This window comes from Sinohyriopsis cumingii, chromosome 4 (genome assembly GCF_028554795.1).
Source record: "Sinohyriopsis cumingii isolate HCF-2022 chromosome 4, ASM2855479v2, whole genome shotgun sequence".
Lineage (NCBI taxonomy): Eukaryota > Metazoa > Mollusca > Bivalvia > Unionida > Unionidae > Sinohyriopsis > Sinohyriopsis cumingii.
The window spans coordinates 18885728-18898704 of NC_142964.1; the positions used below are offsets into that span (position 1 = coordinate 18885728).

General features: G+C 33.8%; 1 protein-coding gene across 1 annotated transcript in view; it reads left to right on the top strand.

Annotated features, from left to right (window-relative positions):
* The window catches only part of LOC149800708 (uncharacterized), a 150871-nt gene extending 138256 nt beyond the window's left edge, over positions 1 to 12615 (top strand). The window contains exons 23-24 of the mRNA XM_089954753.1: positions 2033 to 2142; positions 8602 to 12615. Of these exons, the coding sequence (XP_089810879.1) occupies positions 2033 to 2142; positions 8602 to 9375 (884 nt within the window). The 3' untranslated portion in view covers positions 9376 to 12615. The remainder of the gene's footprint in view (positions 1 to 2032; positions 2143 to 8601) is intronic.
* The last annotated feature ends 362 nt before the right edge of the window (positions 12616 to 12977 follow it).

The window sequence follows — 12977 nt, forward strand, 5'->3', positions numbered from 1 at the left end:
ATTCCTTGTTTGGGGGAGTTGTTGTAAGTAACAATATGATCTGATTGACATTTTTATACTTTCATGGAAGTTCTGATTTGATTGGTGAATTGGGACCACATAACATGACCTCTTATAGGTATTCATCAGATCTACTGTATATACTTCCACAGAGGTCACATCCACAATATAGACCCTGATCTGATTTCACATATTACACCTAGCTCTGCCAGCATATTATGCAATGGCAGATCTGTGTCTCTGCATTTGCAATTGTACTTAACATATAAGCAAGTATATGAGTTACTTCTTGTGTAACATATCAGCAACTGTATATGGTAGTTCTTATGTAACATACTTGTGGGTATATATGGTACTTCTTATGTAACATATCAGTGAGTATATATGGTACTTCTTAAATAACATGTCTGTGAGTATATATAGTACTTCTTATGTAACATATCAGTGAGTATATATGGTACTTCTTATGTAACATATCAGTGAATATATATAGTACTTCTTATGTAACATATCAGTGAGTATATATGGTACTTCTTATGTAACATATCAGTGAATATATATAGTACTTCTTATGTAACATATCAGTGAGTATATATAGTACTTCTTATGTAACATATCAGTGAGTATATATAGTACTTCTTATGTAACATGTCTGTGAGTATATATGGTACTTCTTATGTAACATATCAGTGAGTATATATGGTACTTCTTATGTAACATATCAGTGAGTATATATGGTACTTCTTATGTAACATATCAGTGAGTATATATGGTACTTCTTATGTAACATATCAGTGAATATATATAGTACTTCTTATGTAACATATCAGTGAGTATATATAGTACTTCTTAAATAACATGTCTGTGAGTATATATGGTACTTCTTATGTAACATATCAGTGAGTATATATGGTACTTCTTATGTAACATATCAGTGAGTATATATGGTACTTCTTATGTAACATATCAGTGAGTATATATAGTACTTCTTATGTAACATATCAGTGAGTATATATGGTACTTCTTATGTAACATATCAGTGAGTATATATGGTACTTATGTAATATACTTGTGAGTTCATATGGTACTTCTTATGTAACATATCAGTGAGTATATATGGTACTTCTTATGTAACATATCAGTGAGTATATATGGTACTTATGTAACATATCTGTGAGTATATATGGTACTTATGTAATATATCTGTGAGTATATATGGTACTTATGTAACATATCAGTGAGTATATATGGTACTTCTTATGTAACATAAAAGTGAGTATATATGGTAGTCCTTAAGAGTAGATCTTGATTTGAATCAGTTTGTTAAACAGGTCAAAATCATCCTTAATTGAAAAAATACAAAAAAAGAAAGAAACAAACAAGCAAACAAAAGTTGTAGACTACATACAAAAGTCACTCTGAAATATGGTTTAATTAGATTATTATAATGGATATAAGTAAATACAGGTTATAAAGCTGTTAAAGCATGCAAAAATGTTGATAAACATTCAGCATACAAGTTATTATAGACAAAATTACATACTTGGAGTGTATTTTTTAGTACTTAATCTGTTTGAAAACAAAGAATTCGCATGTAAAATTACTCTAAGGATATTGGTGGTGTTTATTGTAGAATTTTTTTATTTTGGGTAATTGAAGTTTTAAATTCCAGAAGAGGCTTAGGTCAGTTAAATTAGATAGCAGCTGTAGACGACATATTTAGAAAATAATGTATGCAGATGGTGACAAATCCATGAGAATGAACAGAAGCAGGTTTGTTTGACACTGGGAAATTGGGAACCTAAGTGCCAGGAATAGAAGTAAGTTTATGTTGGTTTGATTCCATGGTATTTTTTTTAATGTCACCTTAGCTTGCTTGCGCTAAACTACTGATGGCTAGCTGTTGCAGCTCAAACATGATATAGCTGTTTCTACATTATTTACATTTCATTTTAGTAGATCTTATTGAGAGACATTTCATATTGAAAAATGTTTGAAAAGTACAATTTAGTTTTAGAAAAATATATTGCAGAATATTCCAAGTGGTGGCTTCCAGTGACAGAAACAGTTGTTATTGACAAGAAGAAACAGAAAAGTGCATCTGATTCTAAACCCCAAGCTAACCAAGATTCAGGTGGTCAAGTAAGTTTGAATTTGTTATGGAGTAGAAATTATCACTTTATACTTGTCGGGGGAGTTAAACAAGCTTTTCCTGAACAGCTTAAACTAATATCGGCAATGATTTGCTGACAACTTTGAGATTAACCTGTTTCCAATTTTAGGTCACCTATTCACAGTGAGCTTATGGTCTGTCCATTCATCAAAAATTGATTGTCACCAGTGTGGAGTCCATGCTTCTGATATCAATAATTGACTGTTACCATTGTGGAGTCCATACTTCTGATATCAACAATTGACTGTTACTATTGTGGAGTCGATACTTCTGATGTCAATAATTGTGTCACCAGTGTGGAGTCGATACTTCTGATATCAATAATTGACTGTTACCATTGTGGAGTCCATACTTCTGATATCAACAATTGACTATTACCACTGTGGAATCCATACTTCTGATATCAACAATTGACTGTTACAATTGTGGAGTCCATTCTTCTGATTCAATTTCAATCAAATTTCAAATCTGAAATTGTAGCATCAAATTCTCTGATTAGTTAAATAATGATGGAGATTCATAATTACAAATAAGGCAATCTTGAATCTGAAGCTGATATCATCGCTTGTCACCACTCTGGAGGGCATATTTCTGTTCTGATCTTTTTCAGACCTGGAATACAGGATTATATCATCAAGCTCTGAAATCAGAATCAGTAATGAACCAGATACATGTATATTAATAAGGTAATCTTGTATCTGATTGGCTGAGCTTGTTACCACTCTTGAAATCATAATAATTATTCTGAGTCAACTTGAAGCATGGGATTATACCAACAAGTTCTTGGATGAATCTGACCATGCATATTAATGAGGTGATCTTGTATCTGATTGGTTGAGCTTGTTACCACTTTGGAGGCCATATCTATCCAGATTTATTTAGGTCAGATTTTAGGCAATGTTGTGGGTCATCCATGTTTTATGAACACATTTCTTCTCTAAATCCAGCTGTCCCACATACTGCTTTTAGCTAAAGGAGCTAAAAATTGTCTGCTGACAGAGGCGGCAGTTGGACATATTGATCTCCTCTTAAGTAAAAGGATTCATGGCAAAGCCAGTTACTCATGCCAAGAAGCATGCTGTCATCATGAGAGACCTTGCAAAAGAAGAATATATGTGGAAGAAATACTATCACAGATTGGAGGAGTTTTTTTTCTTCTATGGAACGTATGCTCCATCTGTATTTCCAACTTTTTCTCTTCCCATGATGACCTGCCTTTACAATTGATAAAACGTTGTCATCACACATTTAGGCACTTACAAACATCCAAGGACCAACCTTCAATGTTTCTTCTTGTACTGGCAGCTTTTAGGCCATTTTCCCTATAACTGGTAATTGCCTCATAATGGATATAATAGCACCTATTTCATAAGTACAGTAAAACTCCTCAAAACCAAACCCTCATGATACCAGAATCTCTTCAATTCTGAATTTTGTTTAGTCCAAAAATTATACTTGAATATCATCATTTTTTCCTCAGTAAACCCTTCAGCTCTTAACACCGGAACAATTATTGATCACAAATTTCAATGTTATGCTTTAAAAATACCACATAAAACTGAACTCAATTGAAATTTGTAAATATATTTTAGCTGCTAAATTCCTGGCACACTCTGGAACAGATAAATTACATTTTATAGTTGATGTGGTAGTCTGATCTATGGGACAAAGACCCAGAAACTTCCTCAAGGGCACATCTTAAAACATTACTCGACACATGCTGACACAGATTAGGGCTGACAAATAGGCTAATCTGAGTCTTTGCACCATACAAAAGAGTCATCTGTTAAGGCTAATTACACCATACAAAAGAGTCATCTGTTAAGGTTAATTACACCATACAAAAGAGTCATCTGTTAAGGTTAATTACACCATACAAAAGAGTCAGCAGTTAAGGCTAATTACACCATACAAAAGAGTCAGCTGTTAAGGCTAATTACACCATACAAAATAGTCAGCTGTTAAGGCTAATTACACCATACAAGATAGTCATCTGTTAAGGCTAATTACACCATACAAAAGATTCATCTGTTAAGGTTAATTATACCATACAAAAGAGTCAGCAGTTAAGGCTAATTACACCATACAAAAGAGTCAGCTGTTAAGGCTAATTACACCATACAAAAGAGTCAGCAGTTAAGGCTAATTACACCATACAAAAGAGTCAGCTGTTAAGGCTAATTACACCATACAAAAGAGTCAGCTGTTAAGGCTAATTACACCATACAAAAGAGTCAGCTGTTAAGGCTAATTACACCATACAAAAGAGTTATCTGTTAAGGTTAATTACACCATACAAAAGAGTCATCTGTTAAGGCTAATTACACCATACAAAAGAGTCACCTGTTAAGGCTAATTACACCATACAAAAGAGTCAGCTGTTAAGGCTAATTACACCATACAAAAGAGTCACCTGTTAAGGCTAATTACACCATACAAAAGAGTCATCTGTTAAGGTTAATTACACCATACAAAAGAGTCATCTGTTAAGGCTAATTACACCATACAAAAGAGTCAGCAGTTAAGGCTAATTACACCATACAAAAGAGTCAGCAGTTAAGGCTAATTACACCATACAAAAGAGTCAGCAGTTAAGGCTAATTACACCATACAAAAGAGTCAGCTGTTAAGGCTAATTACACCATACAAAAGAGTCAGCAGTTAAGGCTAATTACACCATACAAAAGAGTCAGCTGTTAAGGCTAATTACACCATACAAAAGAGTCAGCTGTTAAGGCTAATTACACCATACAAAAGAGTCAACTGTTAAGGTTAATTACACCATACAAAAGAGTCAGCTGTTAAGGCTAATTACACCATACAAAAGAGTCACCTGTTAAGGCTAATTACACCATACAAAAGAGTCACCTGTTAAGGCTAATTACACCATACAAAAGAGTCAGCTGTTAAGGCTAATTACACCATACAAAAGAGTTATCTGTTAAGGTTAATTACACCATACAAAAGAGTCATCTGTTAAGGCTAATTACACCATACAAAAGAGTCACCTGTTAAGGCTAATTACACCATACAAAAGAGTCAGCTGTTAAGGCTAATTACACCATACAAAAGAGTCACCTGTTAAGGCTAATTACACCATACAAAAGAGTCATCTGTTAAGGTTAATTACACCATACAAAAGAGTCATCTGTTAAGGCTAATTACACCATACAAAAGAGTCAGCAGTTAAGGCTAATTACACCATACAAAAGAGTCAGCAGTTAAGGCTAATTACACCATACAAAAGAGTCAGCAGTTAAGGCTAATTACACCATACAAAAGAGTCAGCTGTTAAGGCTAATTACACCATACAAAAGAGTCAGCAGTTAAGGCTAATTACACCATACAAAAGAGTCAGCTGTTAAGGCTAATTACACCATACAAAAGAGTCAGCTGTTAAGGCTAATTACACCATACAAAAGAGTCATCTGTTAAGGTTAATTACACCATACAAAAGAGTCATCTGTTAAGGCTAATTACACCATACAAAAGAGTCACCTGTTAAGGCTAATTACACCATACAAAAGAGTCACCTGTTAAGGCTAATTACACCATACAAAAGAGTCACCTGTTAAGGCTAATTACACCATACAAAAGAGTCATCTGTTAAGGCTAATTACACCATACAAAAGAGTCATCTGTTAAGGTTAATTACACCATACAAAAGAGTCATCTGTTAAGGCTAATTACACCATACAAAAGAGTCATCTGTTAAGGCTAATTACACCATACAAAAGAGTCAGCAGTTAAGGCTAATTACACCATACAAAAGAGTCAGCTGTTAAGGCTAATTACACCATACAAAAGAGTCATCTGTTAAGGCTAATTACACCATACAAAAGAGTCACCTGTTAAGGCTAATTACACCATACAAAGAGTCAGCTGTTAAGGCTAATTACACCATACAAAAGAGTCACCTGTTAAGGCTAATTACACCATACAAAAGAGTCATCTGTTAAGGTTAATTACACCATACAAAAGAGTCATCTGTTAAGGCTAATTACACCATACAAAAGAGTCAGCAGTTAAGGCTAATTACACCATACAAAAGAGTCAGCAGTTAAGGCTAATTACACCATACAAAAGAGTCAGCTGTTAAGGCTAATTACACCATACAAAAGAGTCAGCTGTTAAGGCTAATTACACCATACAAAAGAGTCAGCTGTTAAGGCTAATTACACCATACAAAAGAGTCATCTGTTAAGGCTAATTACACCATACAAAAGAGTCAGCAGTTAAGGCTAATTACACCATACAGAAGAGTCAGCAGTTAAGGCTAATTACACCATACAAAAGAGTCAGCAGTTAAGGCTAATTACACCATACAAAAGAGTCACCTTTTAAGGCTAATTACATATATTAATAACCAAATGCTTTGCTGCATTGTCTTGTGGCAAAGATTAGTTTTTACTGACAGTGTTAGTGAACTTCATAAGCAAATTAATCATTTGGATGCTATCCACTGGATTTTGAAAGCCTGGTCCGAGATGATGCCTGGCATAGCTAGTGTCAAGAAGTGATTTGAAGTTGCCAGCTTCCCTATTAATGCATATAGTGATAAAGCCAGTGAGGATGAGGATGAAGATGGTATTCCATTGGCTCGACTGGCTCATGAATTATGACTGGACATTGACCCTGAGTGCCTAGATAATTTGGCAATGATGTACCTGTTGAAGATAATTATGATGACCGGTAGAGTGAACTTGTTTCTCAGTTTTGTGAAAGCAATCATGAATACGATGATGACATTATATGTTCTGAGCCACCTGCCAGGGATATGACATACTCTGAAATTTCAGAGTTTATAAAGAGATTAAAAACGTTCATGATTGCAAAGGATGACCATTATTTCGCTATGGCACAAGAAATGTAGTCATTCACACAAGCTACATTAGTTACCGAACGAGGTAAGAAATGACAGACAATGTTCCATGTTTTATTCTTCAAGCTTGAACAGTGAACATTATGAATTATACAGAGTATTTAAACATTATGAATTACACAGAGTATTTAAACATTATGAATTATACAGAGTATTTAAACATTTTTGGAGTATCATTTCATAATTTCAATGGATTTGTAGTAAAGTTATAAAAGTACTGTATTTCATTCTTCAGGTGTTTTTCTTGTGATGAGGATTGTATTTCTATATAGAGCAACTATATTTATCCATGTGAAAGGATACACATTTTGTTTGGAATATATATTGTTCAGCTAGTATAAAAAGTAAGAACTTTCTTTAATTTGTGCACTTTTACACACACAGATGGCACTTTTTCTCTCTCTCTCTCTCTCTCTCTCTCTCTCTCTCATCACAAAAGCACTCAGAAGATTTTTTTTCACATCTGCAAAAGCCTCACTAAACTAGAAACTTCTCAAAACCAGAAAAAAATATTGGGTCTCAAGGGTGATTGGTTTTGAGGAATTTCACACTATCTATAATTGTGCCTCAGCTCCCTTTTATATGAAAGTTTTTCAGTGTAATATAGACACATGTGTACATTTCTGTATTGCTTCTGCTCTGGTCAGACAAGTACTGGTAAGGTTTCTATACACATTTTTTTTCCAGTTGCATCATGCTCTTGCATATTTCTATAGGTAACGCTTGAGTGATGTTTATCTGCATAGACATTCCATCATATTTAAAAGAGCATTTAGTCACTTGCATGGGTAGCCTATTTTCATCACAAGGTAGGTTCGAGCAACAATATTTATATGCGTGCATGTATATATGCCCACAAGAAACTCCTTATATATGTATAATTCTGTCGTTACTGGTTCACAAAAGTGAGTTTCCTTAACTACGGCATCCTTAGCCTTGAAACACCATGCTTCATTGATTCTACCTGTACATGCCATCATTGACCTTCCCTACGGGTAGCATTGTAATTAGGATCATCTTCTATCACTATTAACCAGAGAACCATCATGTGGTGTAGCTCTGCACCCACTGTGTATTCAAACAACACAGGTGCAGGCCCACAGGTTTATATTTGTCCTCCCTACAGGTGGTATTGACATTATATTCTACCTGTATACTTCATTGCTTTATGAGAGTGTCTTTTACAGTTTACCAGGTCAATTTTTTAAGATTTAGCTCTGCACCAATGTTGCATTCTAAAGACAGGTGTAGGGTTACAGTTGCTCTATTTGTCTTAAAGATTAGAACTATGGGCAAAGCTCAGAAATGCACAACTAAAGGCAAGGACTTCACCAGTCTGCATGTTGACCATTCCTCAGTATGAGAATATTAGCACACAAGGGAGATAAGTCAACTCTTACCCTTCAGCCACAATATTATATTGCATGATAATTGTCTTGCAATACAAATGTATATAAATTTAATCTAGTATTCTAGCTCCATTTTCTCCTCCCCATAAATTAAACAAACATGTAAAAAATAAAACTAATGTGATTTTCTTCTGCAGGCCAAGGTTACTTCCCCTGAGGTTTTCCTGTCCTACCAATGGGGCAAACAAACCCAGGTGATGGCCTTGTATCAGAGGTTGACTGGCCTTGGCTATTCCTGTTGGATGGACATCCACCAAATGGGAGGTGGAGATTCTCTCTATGACAAAATTGATAAGGGTGTTCGTGGCTGTAAAGTTGTTGTAACCTGTGTCACACCCAAGTACTCCATCTCAGCCAACTGTCGTAGAGAAGTGAGCTTAGCTGATGCTCTGAAAAAGCCAATAATTCCACTGCTGCTTGAGAACATGTCATGGCCACCAGATGGACCTATGAGCATGGTGTTTACGGAACTTTTGTATATCAACTGTTTCAAAGATGAAAATTTACAGCTGAAATGGGAAGGACCCAAGTTTGAGGAACTGCTCTCTAAAATAAGGGCCTTTGTTCCTGACCAGGAACAAAAAGGAGCTAAACAGTCTGCTCATGAGTCCAAACTCAAAGAAGACAAAAAAGAACAGGGGAAATCCCTTAGTGAACAGAAAGGATCAGAAGTGAGTCAGGATATGAAAAATCAAGGGAGAACTGAAAAAGAAACACAACACAAGAGAGAAAAGGACAGTGAAAATCAGGGTCAGAATGAAAAGCAAGCATCAGAAGCAAAGAAGAAAGATTCAGAAGTCAAAGAGGAGTTGAAAAGCCCATGGAAAGTTGCAAAAGGAGACATCTCCAAGATACAGAAGACGGAAAGTGATGGTCAGCTAAAAAAGTCCAAATCATGCCAGATTCTTTAAAAGAATACTGAACTCCTCTTTTAATTGTACCTTTCCATGCTTTGGTAAATCACATTACAATTTATGGGTACAAGATTGCCATAATATAACTAGGTTAGAATGAATATACATAATCAGATTCAGTACTGTTTTTTTTTTTTTTATAACAGGAGGGCAGAAGCTATATCAGGGTTGCTCTTATTATTCTTTCTAAGAAATATAATCGAAACAATATTTTCAGTTGTAAAATATAAATATGAATATCTGGTGATCATGAAATTTTGTAAATGAAAGTTGTTATAAGTGTAAGATGTTGAAAGTACACATTTTATGTGGAAGTTTTATGACTCGAGTTCTTCCATCGCTCTTATCTGTAGCAAAGGTTTATGCAGCACCCTGCAATAACATTCAGACATAATAAATAATATCTGAGTTCTTAAATACAAAGATTTTCATCTGCCCACCAGAAAGATATATGTAGAATCGTCATTGCTTGACTTCATTTTCAGCTTTCAGTTGTGACAGGTCCCTAACCAATACATCTACTTTAAAATGTACTTTCTATATTGCATTTTGTAGTTGGGTATACATACTTCTTTTTGTATTGAAAATATGTTGGAATATTTTTTTATTATACATTGATTCTTCATATTTTTGTGATATTTTTGCATTTTGACCTGACCTGGTTGTCTTTTTATACATTATTTTGAACTTTATTCATATTCCACTAAATTTTATTTAAGTATGTCTTTTTTTATAAATTTTAACAATATTATGTTTTACCAACAATATTCTAAAAATTATTATTGTTTTTACTTATTTTACACACCAAGTATGATTGTACCCATTTTCAGTTATTTTGATACAAATATTTTGCCATCTGTGATTATTTACAAAAACACTTTCATCTTTGTTTTTCATGTCAGTTTACTTTTGTTATTTTTGTATCAGTGAGAGTAATCTGCAGCCAAAAACGTTTGTATATGGTTGCCAGTAGTCATTTTGTTTTTAAATTTAAAATAAAATGTGCTAGATTGAATTATTTTACAATTAATTATGCATACTTGTAATTATTCTTTTCCATATGCACAGTTTTCTACACACCATCCAACCTGAAGGAAGGATCACATCCATAGTGCTATTTAAGGTCATATTAACTGGTTCAGATCACTTTATTTGGCTATTAATTCAGAGGCAGATTTTCATCTCATTATCATTGATCTAAGTTCTTAAGGATGTGATGTTTTGAGGTAACAAATTAAATTACATCAGTGAAGTTACAATATAATTATCATGTCATTTCTAGCTGTTCATTGAACTGATAATGGCAAACATCTTTAAAGTAAAATCATTAATAGAAAAAGATGTATTGCTATGTTCTTTATGTACTGAATTCTAAATACTGCTTCAGCCCATTCTTGGTAAATCTTGTTTCATCCTTCATCTCCTCGGTTGCTCAGTTAGATGACCCTGTGTATAAAGATCACCTGTTTATAAAGGCTATTTTTGGCCAGTCCTTTGGGTGACCACTATTGACAGGATATTGACAGGATTGATATTTTTGTCTTTCCAATAGTTTTTTAAAATCTTAGATACTATAGTGTCATTGCATTGTGTCATTGTATAGCTTAGTTCATTTTTCCATAGTTCCTTTATTCTTGTATGTGGAAACTAATGGTTACTAGTAATGCACAAAGCATACATCTAGGTAATTTTTTGTACCTTACTTTTTAGATGTCCATATTTGAATGATCTTGTCATAGTTTTCCACATTGCATTAATGATCTTCCACCAAATAAACACTGTACCAGGGTATGTACCGTGTCACTGGTAGATAACGAGATTCTAGCCATGTGATTATGTATGTTAAATATTTCAAACACTAACATTTTCTCTCAAGTTATTTAATTAACTACATTTACAAAAGCATTTTATATTATTTTAGTCCAGTACTTTGAATAGTATTTTGTAATCCACAAAATTTTAATTGAATCTGTTTGTTTGCAAATTTTAACAATATTATATTAAATGTTTTACCTAAAATATTCTATATTATTATATTATTCTATATTATAAAAACTTATTATCCCACCTTGTTTAGTATGATAGTTCGCATACCCATTTTCAGTTATTTTGATACAAGCTTTTGTCAGCACTGTGATTATTTACATGAACATTTTCATCCTTTTCTCATGTCACATGATGGAAACTGTTATTTTTGTATCGGTGAGAACCATCCAGAGACCAAAATATTAGTGTATCTTATAATTGTTATTTCCATTTTCATATATACAGTAAGCATTTAAGTCTTAAATTATTTTTTTTAAGCTGTCTTTTGGAAATGTTTGTGATACCCATTTTATATTCTTTAATAACATTTTGCATGTAGGCTTGGCATTTGTTAAAAAAAATACATGTAGAAGTACTCAGGACTTGCACCTCCAGACACTGTGACTTTATTTTTAAAATTATCAGTGGCAAATGTATTTCCAATGAAATTGGCAACAGTATTTCTTGTGGGGCACAATAAAGGGAGAAAGCCTGAGCAAATGCAATCAAAGGTTGCTACTCACAAAAGCTGGTATCAGCCTATTCCAACCAATGCTAAGTAATGATTACATCGTGTCAGTTTGGTTTTGGAACAAATTTTTTCAAACAATTTATTATGGTTCAGATATGTTAGACCACCTCCGTTGTATCTTTTAGCTTAATGGTTTACATGCCCTCAGTTTGTCACGGGGTCTTTATTTTGATCCTCACTGGAATATGCATCATCGCAAACCACAGGCAGAAATATCTGTTGTACTCCTTTCTCATGTGTAACTGCATGCAGTAAGATTTCCTCATTTTTAATGTATTTGCATGCAGATGCTCAGCCAATCATCGTGAGCCCGAAAAAAACGTTTTCAGAAAGTTGACCCAACATGACCTTTCATTCTGTTCAAATGTGCCAATCAAAGTCACAGTTACCTTTCAGTTGGTAAAGAGAGCTTGATATGTAGGAGCTAGTTACATTATGTTGTTGATGACTTAGTTTTGTTTATTCATGAAGAATGAGGTAAATTTGTCCCCTGTAGATGTGACATAAGTACCATGGTAATAGGTACTTTAATACATTAGTCAGGGTGTTAGTTTTAATGTATTTTTGTTAACCTTGTCAAAAGTTTCAAAGAAGGGTGGATTTTGTATTTAATTTCCCAACAGTTTCTTTAATTTTTGCCAGTGTCCTATTTTCTTTATTGATAAATATATAATTCTGAATTTGTTCAATTTCTTATTGAATTTCCATATATTTACTATTAATGTAGATTTGAACAAGATTCTGACTTGCTGTACTTGCAACAAATCACATATCTCCCTCAATCTTGCATCTGAGTTGTTGCCCTTTTTGTTTTACATTAGTGTATGACACAGTCTCATTAGCAAAACTAGTTCCACATAATTTGATGGATTGCCATGAAACTTGATAAATATTATGGTCATCACCTGAAGATAAACATATTGAGAAATCACTTTGTTCCCATCATATTAAGCTTAAAGGGCCAAGCGGGCTTATGGTATGGCTCAACCATCATGTGTAATCCATCCATTAACAGCCATCATGTGTAATCCATCCATTAACA